At 43.5% G+C, this 20290-nt stretch overlaps 1 protein-coding gene across 3 annotated transcripts in view; it reads right to left on the bottom strand.

The window, feature by feature from the left end:
• Positions 1–20290, bottom strand: part of CFAP97 (cilia and flagella associated protein 97) — a 507276-nt gene that overhangs the window by 233247 nt on the left and 253739 nt on the right. For all 3 annotated transcript variants that reach the window (XM_086962501.1, XM_086962498.1, XM_086962499.1), the window contains exon 5: positions 11043–11311. In XM_086962501.1, the coding sequence (XP_086818627.1) occupies positions 11043–11311 (269 nt within the window). The remainder of the gene's footprint in view (positions 1–11042; positions 11312–20290) is intronic.

Consider the following 20290-nt stretch of genomic DNA (forward strand, 5'->3'; position numbering starts at 1 on the left):
GGAAGCGATTCCCTCGCTGCCACCGACCCCATTATCCTATACTTGTACGCGCTCCCTAAAATCCACAAACCACAACGCCCCCCTTCTGGCAGACCCATTTTCTCAGGCAATTGAATCCCTACTGAAATCACTGTTTCAGTCTGTTGATTTCTTTCTAAGACCCTTGTCCGTGAGATACCAACCTACTTACAAGACACAAAATATGTACACAAACTCCCTGATGGCCCTGCCTTCGTTAGGGAGACCGATTTTCTGTCCTCTTTGGTGCTGAATCTCTCTACACATGCTTCCCCCAAGATCAGACACTGGCTACTCTTGATACCCAGATTCCAGCCAGTGCCCTTGACTGTCTTACACCAGTCTGATTCATCATGAAATGTTCTCACCTGGCCATGAAAGAGAACTTGTTTCGCTTCAAAGACTTTTTGCATCTAGAAATGTCCGGGATTTCCATGGGCAGAACTTTCACCCCTAGTCTGGCGAATCTATACATGCATGCTTTAGAGACAGAACATGTTCTGTCTCCTTCAACATAAGGTTTTGAAGTAGTATATCGATGATATTCTCACCATTTGGCAAGGTGATGCAACCTACAGCACATCATTTCATCAGTGGCAGTCCACGTGTTATTGCACAAAGTGATTCAGTGTATGGACACACGGACTGCCACTACACAGGACGAACAATTGCCCTGATGAAGGGCGCTGTCCCAAAATGCATTGGGCTTTATAAAAAAGACAGATGTATTCAATAAACTTTGAATGTTGTGCATACGTGTGATTTCGCATCACAATGAATATCTTCTGAAATAAATTAACACAAGGATTCAACTACTTGCCATTTAATGTTTGAAGCATGATGACTCAGATCTATTGCTAGAGGGTGTTCACCCAACGGAGTGCTCAGTGGGGACGTTGAACTACCTTAGACAACGCAAATTTTCTGCACTTGTATGATTTACGCCCAGGATCGGAGGACGAAACCCACTTGCACCCTACCAAGAATTTAATTGGCAAGAGCGACTATACAGATTAATCAAAGAGTGCCACAAACTCTTAATTTTTCATAATCTCTGCATTCAGGCGTATATTCAAATCAAATCAAAAGTGAGCTTTATTCGATTGTTGACAGGCAATCATAAAAGCACATAAAGCATATAATTACTACAACATTACATGTGTGTTACAAAAAAAAATTAATTACATTAAAAAATGTTTAGCATTCCATGGGGAATAAGTCATTATTAAATTGTCAGTTCGCCTCAAGTTAATAAGTAATAACGATACTATACATGAAACAGGTTCATATTAAAGTCATTAATACACATTTTTATGCGCCCATTGTAATTTAAGAGAACATTTAGATAAGGATTTGTTGCCTTAAACTAAGAACCTTTTTCAAGAAAAAAGCCATCCTATAAACGCTGTGTACATTATCTAGATATTCCAATGCTAAAAAAGGGTGGAACAACACTGACGGAACCCGAGAATTTTCAGCACAGGGAGCAGACACAATTTCCTCACGGAAGAATAAAATTTACAAAAAAGGATAACATGGAGCAAAGTTTGTTCAGAAATGTTAGCACAAGGGCACAGCTGGAGGTTTTGAGACCAGTCATTTACAGTAGGAAAAGTGACTAGCCTATGGAAAACCCCTAACCGAAATCTGATTAGAAGGAACCTATTGTATGCCCCCGGAACATAAGTAAGATAGGGTTGAATGTTAAAAGTAATTAAAATCGTCTGAGTGTGTAGGACAGTGGGCTTTACTATCTCAGATGTCAATCTGATAGTATCCAACAGAGATAAGGCCATTTTTTGAGATCCTTCCTAGTTATGCCCCCAATGGAGCTAGGATTAATAAAATACTCTGGGTGGCCAAGATCTTCAGGGCCCCGTCCAAACTCAGGACATCCAGGAGTATATCTGTTTAATTTTGCCTCTTCTTTTGTCCAGAGTCTGTGCCATAACAGCACAGGCTCAAGTTTAATCAAATCGGAAATAAAAGTGAGGCCCAGCTCCGCATGACATGTATGTTGAGGTACCATTTGGAACGGATAAAATATATTTAAAAAAATAATTTTCTACTTTTTGAATGGGAAGCAGGTCAACTGGCACCCGTACCCCAGTCCAGTAAACAGTTGCAGAGAAGCATTTTGCTTTATAAATCTTAATAAGTTCCTCTGGAGGCCTCTTGCCTAGTTTTTTTAGCAAAGGAACTAATAGCAGATGTACTACGTAATAATACTCGATTTTTAGCAGCCTCAGCCTGTGTCCATAAATCATTGTTGGCAAAAAGGATGCCAAAGTAAGAAAATGTTTTAGTAGGCCTTATCTTTTGTCCAGAAACAAAAAAATTTTTTTTATTTTACAATGCCAGAACCGCAACGCATTATAAAAGATTTTGCAGAGTTAACTCTTAGCCCTAAATCATTCATAAAATTGGTGAAATTATTTAGTACCTTCTGAAGTCCTACTTGAGTGCGGGACATAAGCACAGCATCGTCTGCATACAAGAGGGCTGGAATCAGGCGTCTCGAAACTTGGGGAAAATTAAGTTTGTTGTGGATCACGCAATCAAATGCGGCTGTAAGGTCAACAAATGCTAAAAATAGGCACCCCTTCTTTGCCCTTGTGTATTTACCTACCAGGAGAGACAGATTTAATCCCTGCTCTACGGTTCCTACACCAGCTCGGAAACCGTATTGCAGGTCTGACAGGACGGAATTTTCTTCCTCTCAGTCCTGGAGACACTCCAGTATTATTCTACCCGCAATTTTAATTATGGCGTCTAATAAGAAAATTGGCCTATAGCATGCCTGATCTTGTCTGTCCCACTTTTTAAAAACAGCAACAATTGTTGATTCTACCCAGGCAGGTGGAAAAGCTGCACTACTAGCTAGCGTTTAATACTTGCGTTAAAAGAGGGGGGGGATTGATGGTTGCTGGGGAGTGTTTTCTTTTTCTTTTTACTGGTTTAATGAAACTGAATAAACCAATTAATAAAACAAATTTTTTAAAAAGAGGGGCCCACAGAAGAATATTAGATTTGAACAGGTCTACAGGGACCCCATCGGGGCAGACGCTTTGCCAGCCTTACTTACAGTGAGAGCCCGCTCTAACTCCTCTAACCTGAATAACAGGGAGGGGTGTTGAATAAGAGAGCTAGAGTTGTGGTCATCCAATGCACAACTATTTAACCTGTCTAGATTACCCTCGCCCTGATATACTTTTGCAAAGTGGGCTATCCATTGGTCTTCTACTATTGCTATTTCAAGTGAAGGACCAGCTTTTGAAAAGAAGAAAGGGGCCCTGATAATTTTCTAGAAAGCCGCAGGCAGGCAGAGTGCAAAGCGTCCCACGCCTCTGCTTTAGTGTGGCTTTTCTGTCCCTGATTACGAGTTTCTAGGCTTCTCTAGCTGTCCTTACGTTACTTATATTTCTTAGAATTTTATGTAACTCAGATTTTAAATAAGAGTAAGCTTTAGTGCATCTAGTGTCAAATCAGCCCTTCTGACGTCCCTTACCGCTATTCTGTCTAGTAAGCGACTCATTAATCATGGTAGTTATTACCTTAAATGAGGCTAGAATTTTTTCTGGGGTGGCGGACTCGCTTAAACGTGTTTCAATAGCTGGGTTACATTTCCCACACAGTTTTAACCAGTTCAGCTTGATCCACTAAAGACCAACGTAAAGAGTAACCATTGGTATTTCCTATGGCTATATTTTCTAGCTGTTGATTTTTCTCGTTATTTCTTAAAATTGTAGTGGACGGAAGAAAAAACACTAGGCATAGAGGAACTTGATCGCTGTGGGGCTCATCAGAGACATAGAAAGAGTGGAGCATGTGTGCATGACTATTAGTTACTAAAACAAAATCAATAATCGACCAAAGACCCCGGCTATTAAATGTCCAGGGCATAGGTGCAGGAGCAGGGCATACTTCATTTGTAAAATCCAGATCAAGGGAAAAAATAATCTTGTTCAATTGGGCTCCCAGGCCTGAATGCTGAAAGTGGGACGTGCCTGCCCCAACTTCATTTATGGCATCACATAATTTGTCCCCGGCATTTACACATAGTGTACAATTAAAGTCTCCAACAAATACAAAAATAATATCTTCCCCCTTCCTGCAACCAACATTTCTCAACACCTTTAGTAAATTTGGTATCACAACTTTCACTTTATCAGGTGGAATATTATAAAAATTGGTAACAACTATGGAGTGCTTCAAGTCAATATCCATTTTAACAAGCTGATAGTAGTTATCATTAGATAGCATTAATATATTTTTTTAATTGATTTTGGCTGATATATAAGTACATAGGCCCCCCTTTGCTCTACCAATCGAACTATCAACTGCAGGGGATTGTTATGTCCTATATCCATTCAAATGGACCACCTCCTTGGACTAGGTTCCCTGAAAGCATAGGATCTCATAGCAATTAATAAATTCTCTACACTGAAGATTATTTAACTTTGAAGAAATGCCAGCAATGTTCCAAAAAAGAACGTTGCATAAAGCTTGTTTACCACACTCGGCACTGCTGGCTATAGCTGCTTCATTTGGGGCCACAATTTAGATATAAAGTATCTTGGGATTCAACCATGTTTATTACTTTCATATCTGTCAATTTATAACCCATATTGTTATCACATATCCTGGTGACGGTGGGGGCAGAATGAACAACACCCATCGTAGAGTAACCGTACGTTTCCCCAGTAGTAAGCGCGTTCACAGCAGAATCGAGGGGCACCAAGTTCCCCATGGGGAGTCAACAATTTCCTCCAGAGAGTTCAATGCATCAAAACGATTATATACTGGAATGGAGAAAAAAAAGACTTCCCAAATCCCCCGGAATGACCTCCCCCAGGTATGTACCTTCAGGGCTTTGGACAGTTTGGTGGTTTATAAAAATAGCCCAGAGGTAGAAGACGTATATCGTTAAGATTACAAGGCCCATTGTTACCCTTTCCAAAATTGTATGCACAAGGGGGGGGAGAACTGAAAGTCAGCATGACGCAGTCTCCAATAAATGACTTGACTGAGGGGCACACCCACCCGATTCTGCAAACCATTTTAAAGTTCGAAAAAAGAGAATTCTGTAAACCAGTCCTAAGACTTAGGAGGTGAAGCGATTTGTTCCTTAATGCCGCCCAGTGCTCAAAAGCAGTATGGGACAAGGGGGGAGCATTTGCCAAAACCACTGTGTAGGGTGTAGCTGGCTGCTGGGGGGAGATGCAAAGTAGACTGAGGATGCTGGGGAAGTTCTGGTTGACCGTCAAAACTAATTCCGTTCAATTTCGCTTGCTCCCTATTCTGGCTTGACGTCCCATCAATCGCCAGGCGTGATGGCGGTAGGTTACTCCTATCATTATCTGTCTGCTAGATTTATCTGCCACGTCTAGTGCTGACTTCAAGTACATATTATGTTCTTGCCAACTTCTACCAGCTGAGCTGCCCGCTTCCAACATTGTTCTGGGATATGTTTCATAAGCTCCCCTATCTCATCCAGTGTTGGCAGGCCTGGCGATTCAATAGTATGTTCAAATTTGTGATACGTCGCAGATTTGCAGCACCTCTTTCGAGCTTTTGATCAAAGAGGTCCATCCTTTTATTCTCCTTGTCAGGAGGTGGTTCTGAGGTAGTTGGAATGTTAGCCCTCTTCCTCGCTGTTGATGTAATAATTGATTCTGCTGGCACAGAAAAGCTTAGATAAGCAGGATCCTTGGACAAATACTTACATTTTATTTTCTCCTTTGGTGTGATGTCTACATGTGGCTAGTTCTTTGAAGGACACCTTCCCCTGGTCTTAAACAGTTGGTAAACACAGGCAAGAATAGATTTGTTCATTGTGCGGGCAGAAGAGTCTCCAATAGGAAACAGACTGAGATTTCCCTTCTTCTAGTTCAACCCCATAGTTGTCCACTGCTTTTTTTATCATCTGGCTGAAGATACCTATGTCATTTAGCGGTGATGGTCTTGATGAGTAACTGTCTGCCCCTATTGTGGTGATTCAGTGTCCATGTCCTGCCATTGTATTTCAGTGTATTTCGAAGTCTCCGAGCGCTGATATAATCCTGCCATCTGGTCTTTCACTTTTTCATAAAAGTATTCTTTCTCCCGTTCTTCCTGAGGCTCTAGAGTTAGTGATAGCTCAATCTCCTCTAAGCTTTTCTTCCCCAATCCTTCGCTGTTGAGGATTTCACTGGGATTCATAACTGCTTCAGACTTTTGTCTAAGTACTTGCATTTCCGGAGCAGGACCACCATATCGGCTTTAAGATACCATTTCTTTCTTTCGATCTCGGCGGCCGGTTTGACGACGAGATTGTCGTTTGTCTTCTTCTTTGACGTCAAAAAATCCTTCGTACATGAATCAGTTAGCAAGCTGTGATTGTCTGATAATGGACTTTCATGTTTCAACACTGAAGCGTACTTTCCTCTTTTCCTTCGACAGCCTGGCCTAGTCATGAGTTTTGCCTGCTGAGGTATGCCATTCACAGATATCGAGTGGTTCCTTGTCACAGGTCATGGCTGCAGACGTCGAGTGCTTCAACACGAGGCTCTCTTCGAGGTATTTGAGTAGAAAACAGACCGGGTGTTTGTTTTTCTGTGCAAATTTGGGTTGCAGTTTTTGCAAAACTAGAAAGGTGTTTTCTCCATTACTCCGTACAGGGAGCCCCCTACAGAAGCATTCTCCGAAACTGTAAACAAAATTATTTGACTTCTCGAAATCTCCATCGCTACCTTCCTTAGATATTTTCTGTAACTTCAGTTGAATTTCAGTGAGCTTCTCATGATCTTGGGTTACCTACTTCTTGCAACTGTTGGAGATCCTTCAGCATGCATCCAGACCCAACAGCGGAAAAAAAGACTCTGTAGATGGCAACCAAATGTGGGAGCTTCCAGAGGAAGCACCACAACGTCACACCAAATGGAGATTCGTCAAGGCCCACCAACAACAAAAAGAGAACAAGCATTGGAAATGCAATAGGTCTCGCATTAGGAAAGTTTGAGCTATTGGTCTTATAAATGACATTTTTTTTATGTATGTGTTGTTTTTAAAATAGCTAAATTAATAGCTTTGTCATTTACAATGCCAATAGTTATAACTTTCGCAAATGTGACACCTATAGCATTTGTAATGCAACATGTTTTGCCCACACTCACAGTAGTGTTAAAGACGTGCTAAGTAATACTTTCACGAACGTGTGACTCCGTCTTAGAAGGCTGTAAATGTGCTTGTGGCTGAGAATTGCAGGGAAGTAGGGCCAACAAGAAACAACTAGTAAATGACAATGCCTTTTATTTATGTTATAAAAACGAAAACAAAAATAAAAGGCATGGTTTATTTTCTTTTGAGGTCAGATAGCTCAGTGGGTTAGCTGCATGTTGTTGAGATCTGTCCTCATAGTGTGCGCTGCAAATTCACCCCCATGCTCCACTCAGTTTGGATTTTCTTCCGGGTTAGTACAAACCGTACAAACAGTTATGAAATGTAAATATTGTAAAATCTTGGAAATTATTCCATTGAAGGACACATTCATTAAAATAACCTGGGCATTGCAGTCTTATGTTGTTTGACATTCTGTAAGACGGTCTGCTTCGCATTTACTTGAGGACGTTGTTTTTGTTCAAAGCGCTAATCTACCAACTTGCTTAAAAACCGAGCTCAGTATCTAAACCTCCCAGGATCACGGGTGGTTGTCGCATGTCCGCCGCCGACCCGAAGGTAATCAGTCAATTAATGAGGTAATCGAAGATGCTGTTTAGACGGAAACTGAGGAAGAGTGGAGAGGCCAAGACAGTGAAGGGGCAGGATAGAGTGAGACAGAAATAGAGGAAGAGTGGAGAGGCCAAGACAGTGAAGGGGCAGGAGAGAGTGAGGCGGAAATAGAGGAAGAGTGGAGAGGCCAAGACAGTGAAGGGGCAGGAGAGAGTGAGGCGGAAACTGAGGAAGAGTGGAGAGGCCAAGACAGTGAAGGGGCGGGAGAGAGTGAGACAGAAATAGAGGAAGAGTGGAGAGGCCAAGACAGTGAAGGGGTAGCAGAGAGTGAGACAGAAACGAAAGGCATGTGGCGAATAGCGAACAAATGTGTACATTAACAATGCAAAAATACAACAAAGCAAGGCGAAGTTGTGGTGTGCATGGACCTACGCTGCATGCAGATCTGCCACACCCAGGAATACCCTCGCCCAAAGAACAAACTGCAGGAAGAAGCTGCCTCAGCCATGTCTGGAGGATGTAAGAAGGGGTCGACAGAAGGCCATTCCTGGCCAGGCAGCCATTGTTCCAGTGTCGTCCCCTTTACATGGTCAGTAGGAGCAAGTGGGAGAAGTGAGTGGCGCCGCGCGGCTGTAAATGTGACGCCACGCGGCAATAAAACCAAGTTAAACGGGGGTGAAATTATTTTAAAAAAAACTCTTGGCATTGCTGTGGGGAGGGGGAATGGGGGAGGGGGAGGATAAACACGAGGGTGAAATAAAAAACAAGACAGTGCCCTTTTGGGACCCGTGCAGGACCAACCTGCCCCTATGGCGTGTGCAGCCCAGACCCCATGTGCCTAGTCCTCCTGTCTGTGTCTGTACCCACAGCCCCATTATGTGAAAAGGATATTTTGTATAAATAGTGATAACGGCCAAACCAGTGTACCGAGTCATGTAGGCCTGGTTTGTAATGCAGGAAAAAAGGGTGGTATCTCAGTTTCCTTTTTACAGCAGACAGGCCAAAGCAGAATCTACGTCTAAAGACCAAAGGCATGCGTTTTCCGGTATATTGTTTCTTTTGCTCATGATAAGTAAATTATATCGATAGTAAGAGGCGAACTTCAGTTCGAAAGGGCTGGATTAAGGAGGCTATGTAGAATTGTACGCATTAAGAGAATCCAAGTTTTGCAATGAACGCCATAACATAATGGATGTGGTATGCATTATTATACAGAATCATGTTTCCAGATCGACCTGGCCAGGACAGGGACAGGTCAGTGGAAAGAGTGAGACTGCACTAAAGGGATGCGGTGCAGGGACACACCAGTGCCGCAGGGGCAGCATGGTCCGCACCGTGGTTCTCGAGGATATCCCACCACCCAGGAGACAGTGGTTGACTGAGAGGGTTGTGGGGTGGCACGACTGCTGTAAACAAACACAATTAAAAAGAAAAACAAAACCTCATATAAAAAAGAATCCAAACCTCGACCAGAAACGGCTAAACACAAGTAATTACATAGGTTTAGCAACAGTTACGTGGCAACCGGGGTAGATAGCAAAAAAGGTGAAACAGCAGCGCCAACAAAAGACGACCTCACACAGACTAATGGGTGCTATTAGGAGGAAAGTGCACATGAGCAGAAAGAAACCTGGTGCCTAATGTATACCACAGTCAAAAAGCAAGAAACAAACGAACAGAAGGTCAGAGTTTCTTGAAGGAAACACTGCAGTCCAATGATGACAACCTGAGCAAAGCACAGGCTCGCCCGAGCACACATTTAACATTGAAGCATATGCTTAACCTGTCCGCATACTTGAGGTCAATACATCTACATATGAAATTTAATTGTGTAGGCAACCAGCCTACAACAAGGCGCTGCCGGCGCCCGACACCAAAGTGACATCCAGCCTACCGAACGAGACAAAGGAAACTCCATGCAGACCGGGGAGCCTGAACACCACGCGTGGCTCCCACAGGGCTCTGTGCAAGAATGTGCTGTGAAAGTGCAGTCTACTACTAGAAAGAAAGCATGCTTTGAGCGCAGTGTCTGTGGCAGTTCAAAACAAAAAAACACAGTGAACAGCCAGAGAGACAAGAATATTGAGAAAATAAAACGAGACACGGCCTACCAGCCGTGAAAGTGAAAGTACGGCCGGCTGGCCGGCGTGAATACTTAGGGGAGGAGCAGCCAGGAGAGAGCAGGAGCGGAGGCGCCAAGCTGGGGAACAGATGGCTGGAGATTTGATGCTGTGCACGCGTATTTTATCTTGCGCATTGACCTAAAAGCGCACGGGCACAGCATCAAATCGCCAGTCTAGTTAAAGTCCGTTTAAGCCCCTATAGTCTCGCAAGCTCAATGCGCATGCGCATTGACAGGCGAGACCTAAAAAGGACAAAAAATTTTATGGAGAATTCCAGACCAAAGCAATAGTTGGAGGAATAATGCATAGCATGTGAAACCAGAAAAGATTCCAGTGCAAAATCAGTCTACAAGGGAGTTTCAGTTATCACAAAAGGATCAATGAATTACATATTCTGCAGAAGTATAGCCACATACCTCTTCTGCCACAGAGAAAGTGGTGCATGCTTCTTAGCACAAACAATTTGGATGCAAAAAGCAGACAGCCTATAACACTACACATAAATAAAAGGAATGCAAATTACAGAAATTGTTTGATGCTTTACCCTCCGGGTCTTCCGACAAATTAAGAAGGTGCCAAGTACCATTCTGTGTGGAGAATCATGCAAATATTGCTAACAAGTGTTGTAGGCAGACAATTCAGCACAGCTATAGCACCTATTTTAATGCAGACACAAACAAATGCACAACCTCAGGTTTGATGCAACCTAAAGATAAGGTTGCTGCAGACTACAAGCAGTGTCAGATATAGACAGGTCACTTACTGGTCTTGTGGAGCCACAAACAGTTGCATGGTGCCCCTTCGAGATACTTCAGAGCCATTGCTAACTAAATATGTAAAGTTCCGGTCTGGAACCTAGAGAATATTAATCTGTAGGTAATGAACCTGCGGGATGAAGTATCAAACATACACATACAGAAATAACTAAAGACAAATTCAATAAAACTGGACCTCCAAATGCTTGTTACAAAAGGGATGCCAGTACAGGAAATGCAGAGATAAATTCTTGGGAAAACACGCAACACACAATAACAAGTTTGGCTTCTGTGGAGGAAACAAACTATTCCTTTGTGGTTAATGAAATTGTGTTCTCTTTGCACTATTCTTGAGAATGTCTATATTCACAGTGCTTACTTTACAAATGTTCTATGTATACCTCAAAGATAAAAAGCAACAAGTTAGCAAACTTACCATATTATCTTTTTCTATCCTTTGCTGTTCTTTCTGCCGATTGATGGTGCTGTGATATAACTTGGAAGGCGGGCCAGCAGGTTTCTTGGGAGTGAAGCTTTTGTTTCGAGGTTTTGATGCTTGTCTTGTAAGTTCTTTCAGCAGCCTTTGGTTTTCCCTTTCAATATGTCTCACTTCATCACTTGTGAAGGAATAGTTCTTTGACCTTGTGGTGGCGGGGTGATCAAAAACCAAATCGCTCTGATCCTTCTTATCCAAATGCATAAAAGCTTTGAACATAAAACATGTAAAGTTATAGTGGGAAAGTGGACTTGAATGTGTACAGAAAATCCAAGAAAAAGTGACGCACAGAACATGCCATTGGCACAGATATTCAATGTGTAAATAGGTGCTCACCGGTAAACAATGACAGTTCTCACTGCAAGGGAAACACTTATGTATAGACAACAACCCTGAACAACTATGTATACATGTGCAGTACATGCTTACTATGTACATGGGCAACAAGACGGACTCTTAAGTATATTTTATTATTAACTCAACAGCTCTTTAAAACCCAAAGGTATAATATATATAATAGTTAATTCCCAATATTACATGCATTGGAAAGACAAAGATCTTATGAAGACTCATCAATAACCCAAATCTATGGCCTATAATGATCATGTTTGTGTGACATTATTTGAATTTTAGAGACATAGTGCTAATCATGTTGTTGGACTGAATTTGAGCCCACTATATGTATATTTGATTGTTGTCTTTTCAGTGTATGTAATATTGTGAATTAACTATTATATATTGTACATTAGGGTTTAAAGATCTGTTCAGTTAATAATAAAGTATATTTAAAAAAAAATAAGTCTCAGTCTGTTGGCCCATGTTTATAGTAATCATGTACTGTGTATATCTGCATAGTTGCTCAGGGGTGTTGTGCAGCCATAGCATGGATATTTCCAGGTGTAATTTCTTTGTTATTTTCAGCCCTAATTCCAACAAAAATTGTGTCATCTGCCTGAAACATTACATAGCAATTGTAGAGTTCCTATTGGTAAAGACTGTCCAGAACTCAAACTACAGTTGTCACTTTTAGGCGGTACTGAGCCCTTTGATTTACCATCTCAAAAAACAGATCAATGTGTGCATAAACTGTAAAAATTAGACAAAATATCTACTGCCATAAAAGAGAACCAGCATGCATCGTTCGAATTGACAATTTTAATAGAAACATAACAACTTTTTGCAGTAAGCAGTATTTCTGTTGTCGTAAAGTTTATTATGAGTAATAGTCTTTCCAATACAATTAACCTGCTCAAATAACGTCTACAAAAACATTCACTTGTTTCCTCCACACACAATGAGCACTCATCGGGGCTTCTTCCCCTTCCAAATGGCACTTACTTAGAAATTATGTTTTAATTTTGCACGAAAGAATAGCCTCTTCAACTCCTTAGGTGACGGAACAATTTTGGGGATGCTTTAGCAGTGTTTTACTTTTGACCTTAACTGCGCTTAACATTTGTAAATGCATTATGTTTCGCCTAGGGGATTAATAATAAGCTGTTTTTAGGTTTCGCCTGTCGAAAACTGCGCAAACAGCGTTTCGCGCAGGCGAAATCTTTTGTTTTGCAGTATGGATGTTTGTCCCGCCTCTGTTTCCCATTGGCTAGCTCCATAAATGGAGGCAAGCCATTGGAAAACAGAGGCGTCCGTCATTCTGCGAGGCGACTCGTGGGCGTTCCTGAGAATTTTTCTCATCCGGCCCCTTTTGTTACGTCAGTGCGGCGGTGGGCGGTTCCTATTTTTTTTGGGGGGGGGAAGGTTTGTTTTGGTCATTGCAGGTCGACCGCCGCCGGAAGTCCAGGTGAGTGCTTTTTCTTGCCGTTTCCGCCCCCTCCCGCTGTCCGTGCCTTTCCCGCCTCCCCTCCCGCTGTCTGTGCCTTTCCCGCCCCCCTCCCGCTGTCCGTGCCTTTCCTGCCCCCCTCCCACTGTCCGTGCCTTTCCTTGTTCGTTCCGGCGCCTTGCGAGCGTCACTGGTCGGCGGCAGCCTGCGCCTCCTTCCTCCCCCGTGGATCGTAGCGAGGACGTCTGTCAGAGTAATGGCGTCAGGCCCGGGCCATCAACCGGCGCCCGCCGCCGCTACCACGTCGTCCCGCGCGGCCGACGGCATCCTCATTGGCGACCGGCTGTACTCAAAGGTGCATTTGACCATTGACAACTCACTGATCCCGGACGAGCTGCTATCGCCCACCCCCTCCATGCTGGACGACTTGGATCTGAACAGTGAGACCGACCTTCGTGTCCTAGGCTGTGAGATGCTACAGTCCGCCGGCATCCCACTCCGCTTACCGCAGGTGAGTGAGCACCCCGGGGACGTGGGAACCACTAACATGGCGCATGAGGAAGAACCGGCCGAGTAATACCTCTCTTCTCTCTGTTCACAGGTGGCAATGGCCACTGGCCAGGTTCTATTTCACTGCTTCTTTTACTCAAAGTCATTTGTGAAACACAGCTTCGAGGTGAGCATGTACCATGTGTCTTGTCTGCTATTGCTGACAGTTTATGTAGTCACGTCATATATTTCCTGCTCGAAATATAAGTTCCTTTCCTTTTTTGAGTCCGATTGTTTACAATTTCTGTTGGTGCATATATTCTTGTAGCCTCCCAAGGAACGACCCAGTCCTCTATCTAACTCTGAGCTCCCATATTGTGTCTTTAAATGTTGTTGGACTTTTAAGGTGATAGCCTCTTACTCTGCATGTCACAGCTGGCAGGTCATTGAAGTTTGACGGGTGTGCCTGCCACACACTTCTCGATGTTCACCCCTTGCCTGGCTGCCATGTTACGTATTCCTAGCCTAATCACATCACCCAATTGAAATTTTTTTTTTTTTTGGGGCAAGTCATGTTTTTGACATTCTTTACGTGTCTGTGCCGGGATGGACGTGTTCGCTCCGCCCCGCAGCTCCGCTGTATTGCGTGGTTTAAAATCTGCAGAATTTGCGCGGGTCTTCGTAGCTATAACTCACCCCTGAAGGCTACTTGACCAGATTCTAAATTGTCATCTTCTATCTTTCCCACCAATGTTTTTTTTTAAATAATTCTTAAAGCGGTTAGTGTGTTTGCGTGCGTTTTTAGACAGAGGTATGGAAATATTGCATCACTGCAGTTGAACGTTATTACTGTCTATGCTCACTCACAATAATTGTAATGATATTTATTAATAAGAGTGAAATAGTAAAATGTAAATATCGCTTCCAGGCTTCGAGGCGCTGTAAGTCACAAAAGGAAATGTGTTTTTACTCCGCCTGAAACCCTGCTCAAAAAGAGACCATTTATTTTTGTTTATAGACAGGGGGTGGCACGCATCTCGCAATCGCCCACAAAAAACCCACAAAACACCGGACCCCTAAATGCTGAGATGTTAGTGCAGGAGGTAGGAGGTGGGCAGAGGGAGGGTTATCTTCGGAGGTCGCACGCCAGTAAGAAGGAGAGCGCTGTTATGCCATGATGCAGTGCCTGCCCCTCTCTCCATCCTCGCCCGACCCGCCAGACCTACCCCCTCCTCTCGCCGGGCACCTTTACTTATACTTACAGACACTCCTGCTCTTCTCCATTCTAAATAGGAGGGAACGGAGGCTGCAATGTCTTCTAGCTACTTAGCCAGCTCTGCAAGTTTGCACTCCTGCTGAGGAGATCTGTATACAGTTGAATTAACTTTGATTCCCCACTCTCTGACATGCTGTTATTTAACCAAAACATCTGAGTCGTGAAACAATTTGCGGCATTGCCCCTCCAGTCTCCAGCCCGCCCCCTCCCAGCACAAACACACACAATGCTTTTAGTGCTGTCACTGGTGATTGTTATCCGAGCGGCGCCGGCACGGAGCTGTGTTCACTGTGACAAATTACAGGCTGCTGTGATAATACCAGGGCGCTCGTGTGTGAGGGGTTGTGGCGTTGCCCCTCCCTGCAGCAGGAGACCGGTACACTGCAGGGGGCAGGGGGGGGGGGGTTATTTGGGGGGGGGGGGGCTTGGCAGGCTTGCAGACTCACTGTGGCTCATTTGAAAGGGGGATGAGGGAGGGGGGTTTCATCATTAGAGGGAGGCGGGCCCAGTCTGAAGAGATGGCAGAGAGGGGCTGTTTATGTAACACTGAGACATCCCTGACACCAATCACAGTATCTGCTTAGCTGGCTGGTGAGGCTGTTGAAGATCCACTCCTATGTCAGGAAGGCCTGACATGCAACTACGTCCTCTGCACACGCCAACGTTAGAGCCAGCTACCTGTCAAGCATTATCTCCGTTTCTCCACAGGCAGTCCATTTCTAGTCTCACCCTCTTATTTGTTTCGGACATCGTTCGGACGTGGCTGAGCATGCCTCCCAATGGGGTGCTAATGGTATCCAAGCAAAATCCTTTGGGACATGGAAAAGGTGTCATGCGTCATACGGAATGGAAGTTTGTGCGAGAGCACGCTGTGTCCCATTGATTCTTCCATTGCTTGCATGTCCGTGTCAGGTGTGCCTGCTGCATTGTTAGTGACTGCAGAGGCTATTGGCAATGTAAATGACAATGCCATTTATTTATCTGTTTTCAAAACCAACACATAAATACAAATTTTGTCATTTACAATGCCAATAGCTCTAACTTTTCCAAAGGCGAAACCGTTGCATTGTAAATGCTTGTTGTTGTAAGTTGTAGCTTGCTGAGTAGATGTACAATATAAGTTACAGAAAGTCTGCTAAATTGTTAGGACTTGTTTTGTACAAAAAGGTAATATAGTGTGCTGTTACTGGTGGTATAGTGTGGGCAAGTAATAGCAAAATTCGAAAAATGAAATGAAAGAGGCAAACAGAATTAACTGACGTAATAGCCAGAGGTTTGGGCCCTGGTATCACTGCACCTTCTGCACCATTGAAATCATGACCCTAGAGCCTGCAAGGTAACTGCACTTGTGACTGCTTATTTAGTAGCTAAATCAAGCAAGATTTAGTGTTTATAGGGGTTCTGACAACTTTTGGCACGGTTCCACTGCACCTGCTGCATTATTGAAATTAGGCCCCTACTGTATGCTAGATACCTGCACTTGTGACTGCATTTTTTTTAAATGATTTTTTTATATGTTTTTATTTATTTTAAAGTTGGAGGCCGTGAGTAAGGCTAGATGTAAAGATAGACGCAAGGAGGAGGGTTAGGGGAAGGGGAAAGAGTAGCATGAGGGAGTGAGTTAGGAGGGAGAATGGGGAGGGGAGAGAATTGGAGGGCAATAGAGGAGAACCTGATGGGGGTGCAGAGTGGGAGACAGCGTCAGAGGTAGGTATTATGGACTCCAATATTTGTTGAGGAGGTACAATTTGAGGTCTTTTTTGAAGTTGAAGTAGGAAAGGTTACAGCGTAGGTCTTTAGGCAGGGAGTTCCAGATGGAAGAAGCGTTTCTGGGGAATTAGCGAGTTTGTGTGCATTTCTTCTTTAACAGAGGGCGGATAAAAATGAGGGAGTTGGTGATCCTCTTCGGTCGGGTACAGCCCACTTTGTGGAGTTTGTCTGAGAGGTAACGTGGGGTGTTTTGGTGAAGGGCTTTGTGCGTGATACATGCAATTCTATAGGTGGATCTGTCTTAGATGAGTAGCCATTTGAGGATTTTAAGGGTGGGGGAGATGTGGTTGAAACGTTTGTAGTCAGAGATAAGTCTAGCAGCTAGGTTGAGCACAGATTTGAGGGGTGCAAGGTGAACTTTAGGTGTTCCAGCGAGGATAGCGTTACCATAGTCGATTCTCGACAGGAACAGTGATTGGACAACAGATTTTAAGCCATCAGCCGGGATGAAGGGTTTAATTTTCTTGAGATGGCGGAGAGTGAAGAGTGCTCCTTTAGCTGAGGTTTTTATGTAAGGGCAAGGCTATTATCAATGGTGATGCCTATAGATTTAACTGAGTTGGAAGTGATGAGAGAGCAGTTGAAAGCATTAAGGTGGGATATCCAGTCTTGTATGGGGAGTGGGTTGTTTTTAGGGGAGAAGAGAATGATTTCGTTTTTTTAGGGTTGAGTTTGAGATGATTGTGGTGGAACCATGATTGGATCTTGGTCAGGGTGTCATTGAGGTGTAGGACATCAGAGTGGGATTTAATTTTATAGTAAAGTTGGGTGTCGTCGGCATAGAGGTGGTAATTGATTCCTGCTTGATTGAGAATGAGGGTGAGGAGTTTCATGAAGAGGTTGAAGAGAGCAGGAGAGAGAATGGATCCCTGGGGGACACCGAGGGAGAGCGGAGTGGGGTTGGAAAGGCAGTTCTCGATTTTGATTTGTTGGGTTTTGTGTTGGAGAAAGGAGGTGAACCAGTTGAGGACATGGCCATTGAGGCCAAAGCGGACTTTAAGAGTGTTAAGTAAGGCAGCGTGGTTAACTGTATCAAAAGCAGCGGATAGGTAGAGGAAAACGAGTAGGCAAGACTCGCCATTGTCGAGTGAGTGATGTATGTCGTCGACAATATTGAGCATGGCAGATTCTGTGCTGCATCCTTGCCTGAAGCCAGATTGCAGTGAGTCAAAGAGGTCGAAAGTGTTGATGTGATTATCAAGTTTGAGCAGGAAGCATTTTTCAAGGGCTTTGGGGAGAAGAGGGAGGTTAGAGATAGGTCGTTGGGATCTGCGTTTGGATTTGGGGGGATGATCGTGTTGCATATTTAGTAGCTAAATATAGCAATATTTGGTGTTTAGTGGAGTTATGACAACCTTTTGGCCCCGGTGCCACTGCACCTTCTGCACCATTCAAATCTTGACTGTTGTCTGCAAGGTAACTGCACTTGTGACTGCCAGTTTAGCAGTAAAAATGTAGCAATTGTAGGTGTTTTGTGGGGTGCCTAGAGCTTTTGGTCTTGGTGTCATTGCACCTACTGCACCATTCAAATCATGACCCTGTTGTCTGCAAGGTAACTGCATTTGTGACTATCTGTTTAGTTTGACATTTTAGCAATAATCTGGGTTTAGTGGGGTGCCTAGAGCTTTTGACCTCGGTGCCGTTGCACCGTTCAAATCAAGTCCCTTTGAACTGCAAGGTAACTGCAATTGTGACTGCCTGTTTATTATAAAATATCGCAATATTAGGTGTTTAGAGGAGTTCTGACAACTTTTTGGCCTGGTGCCACTGCACCTGCTGCACCATTCAAATCATGACCCTAGTACCTGAAAGATAACTGCGCTTGTGGCTGCCTGTTTAGTTGTAAAATATAGCAATAATCTATCCTAAATGGGAAGCCTGGAGTTTTGGTCCCCATGCCACTGCACCTCATGCACCATTCTAATTAAGTCCCTTTTAACTGCAATGTGACTGCAATCGTGACTGCCTGTTTAGTAGGCAAATATTGCAATATTATGCATTTAGAGGGGTTCCGAATACTTTTGAGCGCAGTGCTACTGCACTTGCTGCACCATTCAAATCACGACCCTGTTGTCTGCAAAGTAGCTGCACTTGTGGCTGCCTGTTTAGTAGTGAAATATAGGATAGCTCTTGTACATTAACTTTATTTTTAACGTGCAATGTTTATTACAACATTTTGAATTTGATCATAATGAACAAATAAATTACGTTGAAAAAAGAAAAAAAAATACAAAGTGCAAAGAAACGCACTGAGGCATGAATAGGAAATGCCACAAACATTCCAAGTCTAACACATCTGCCAAGTAATAAAAAGCAAGCATTCCAGCATACTGTTAGAAGATGTCTGCCTTTTCCGTGGGAAGAGATCTTATCTTGACAGGGAATGGGGCTTAAACAGCCAGAACAGTTTTAGTACAAGTATTGTAAACGTGTGTATCCTGGGGAAGTTAACAAACAGTAAATGCATTCAGCCAGGGGAAGTTAAGAAAAAAAAGTTCCACACTAAAGCGAATGAAAAGAGTAATTTGGAAATGAGAACTTAGAGCCCCCTTTTAAGATATATTAAATACATGAGATTTCATTAGCACAGGGCAAGCGCTGCGCAGGTGAAACCTTAAAAGGAATCAATGATGATTTCAACAGCAAATGCACATGCTGGCTGGCATCTTAAAAGTGGAATAAAACTGTAATGAAGATTACAGGTTTATTTGATTATGTTAATTCCAATTAAGATTCTAGTTCCATCTATGATTCCAAGAAAAACAAATTTATACTGGAGAAGTGGTTGACTCTGGGGGCTTTGGTGTGCCATAAAACAAGATGGCCATCAACATGCACTATCCTACTCCAATTTTTAAACATCTTTATGGTAGATCCACCCTGGTGGCCCCGGGATTGTCTCTACTGATGGGATTATTAATTCTACTGAAGGTAACCATCCTAGCCCATTCCCATTAGCCATAACTTTTAGCTGCCAGGAAGTTATTAAAGGGATAAAAGACAGTTCATCAGGTAAGGCACCGGGCCCGGACGGAGTGCCAATCGATGTCTACAAGGCTGAGTTAGATCTGTGGGCCCCCATGATAACGAATGTTTTAAATAAGGCGAACCAATATGGCTTTATATCCTCCTGGACTGGCGCCATAGTTATACCTATTTATAAAAAAGGTAATAGGAACGACCCAACTTGCTACCGGCCAATTTCGTTGCTGGATGCGTTGGCGAAGGTGGCGGGTCGTATTATTTTAAACAGGAAACCTACAAAATGGCCTGCAGGAAGGGTACAAAGAGGGCGCCCTGCCCAATTTTCCTCGACGGTAAGAGAATTGAAACCACGGATAGATTCTCTTACTTAGGGGTTAATTAATTTTGACAGGAGGAGCTCTTGGCAAACAGCGGTGAACACATGGCAATTAGCTTTTACGCGCACCATTGGCGCTTTGAGAAACTTTGCAACCAAACTTGGGGGGAATACAGCGAAAGAATTAATTTACATCTATAAAGCTAAGTGCGTTTCAACCCCTACATACGGTGCTGGACTGTGGGGGATTGAAAATGCCCAGGTGATTCAACGCCGTGAAAAGAAATGCGTTACTTACCTGTAACAGCAGTTATCCAGTATTGGTGTCTTTCATAGATTCACATGCCTGAATCATTCCCCGTCGCCGAGACGGGAGCCTCCGGTACATAAAAAAGTAATGTCCTAAGGACATACATAGAGAATATAGGCCGAAGGGCCTCCCCTTTGGGGCCTTTCCACGTCCTTATGTAAAAAGGACCGAACTCTCATCGTTAGCCAATGAGCTCCGACCTCCCTCTAGAACCTTCCCGGGAGGAGCCTCAGTCCCTCAGATTTTCGTACGCACCCAGCTA

Source organism: Lissotriton vulgaris, chromosome 3_1 (assembly GCF_964263255.1).
Source record: "Lissotriton vulgaris chromosome 3_1, aLisVul1.2, whole genome shotgun sequence".
In the NCBI taxonomy this organism is placed as follows: Eukaryota; Metazoa; Chordata; class Amphibia; order Caudata; family Salamandridae; genus Lissotriton; species Lissotriton vulgaris.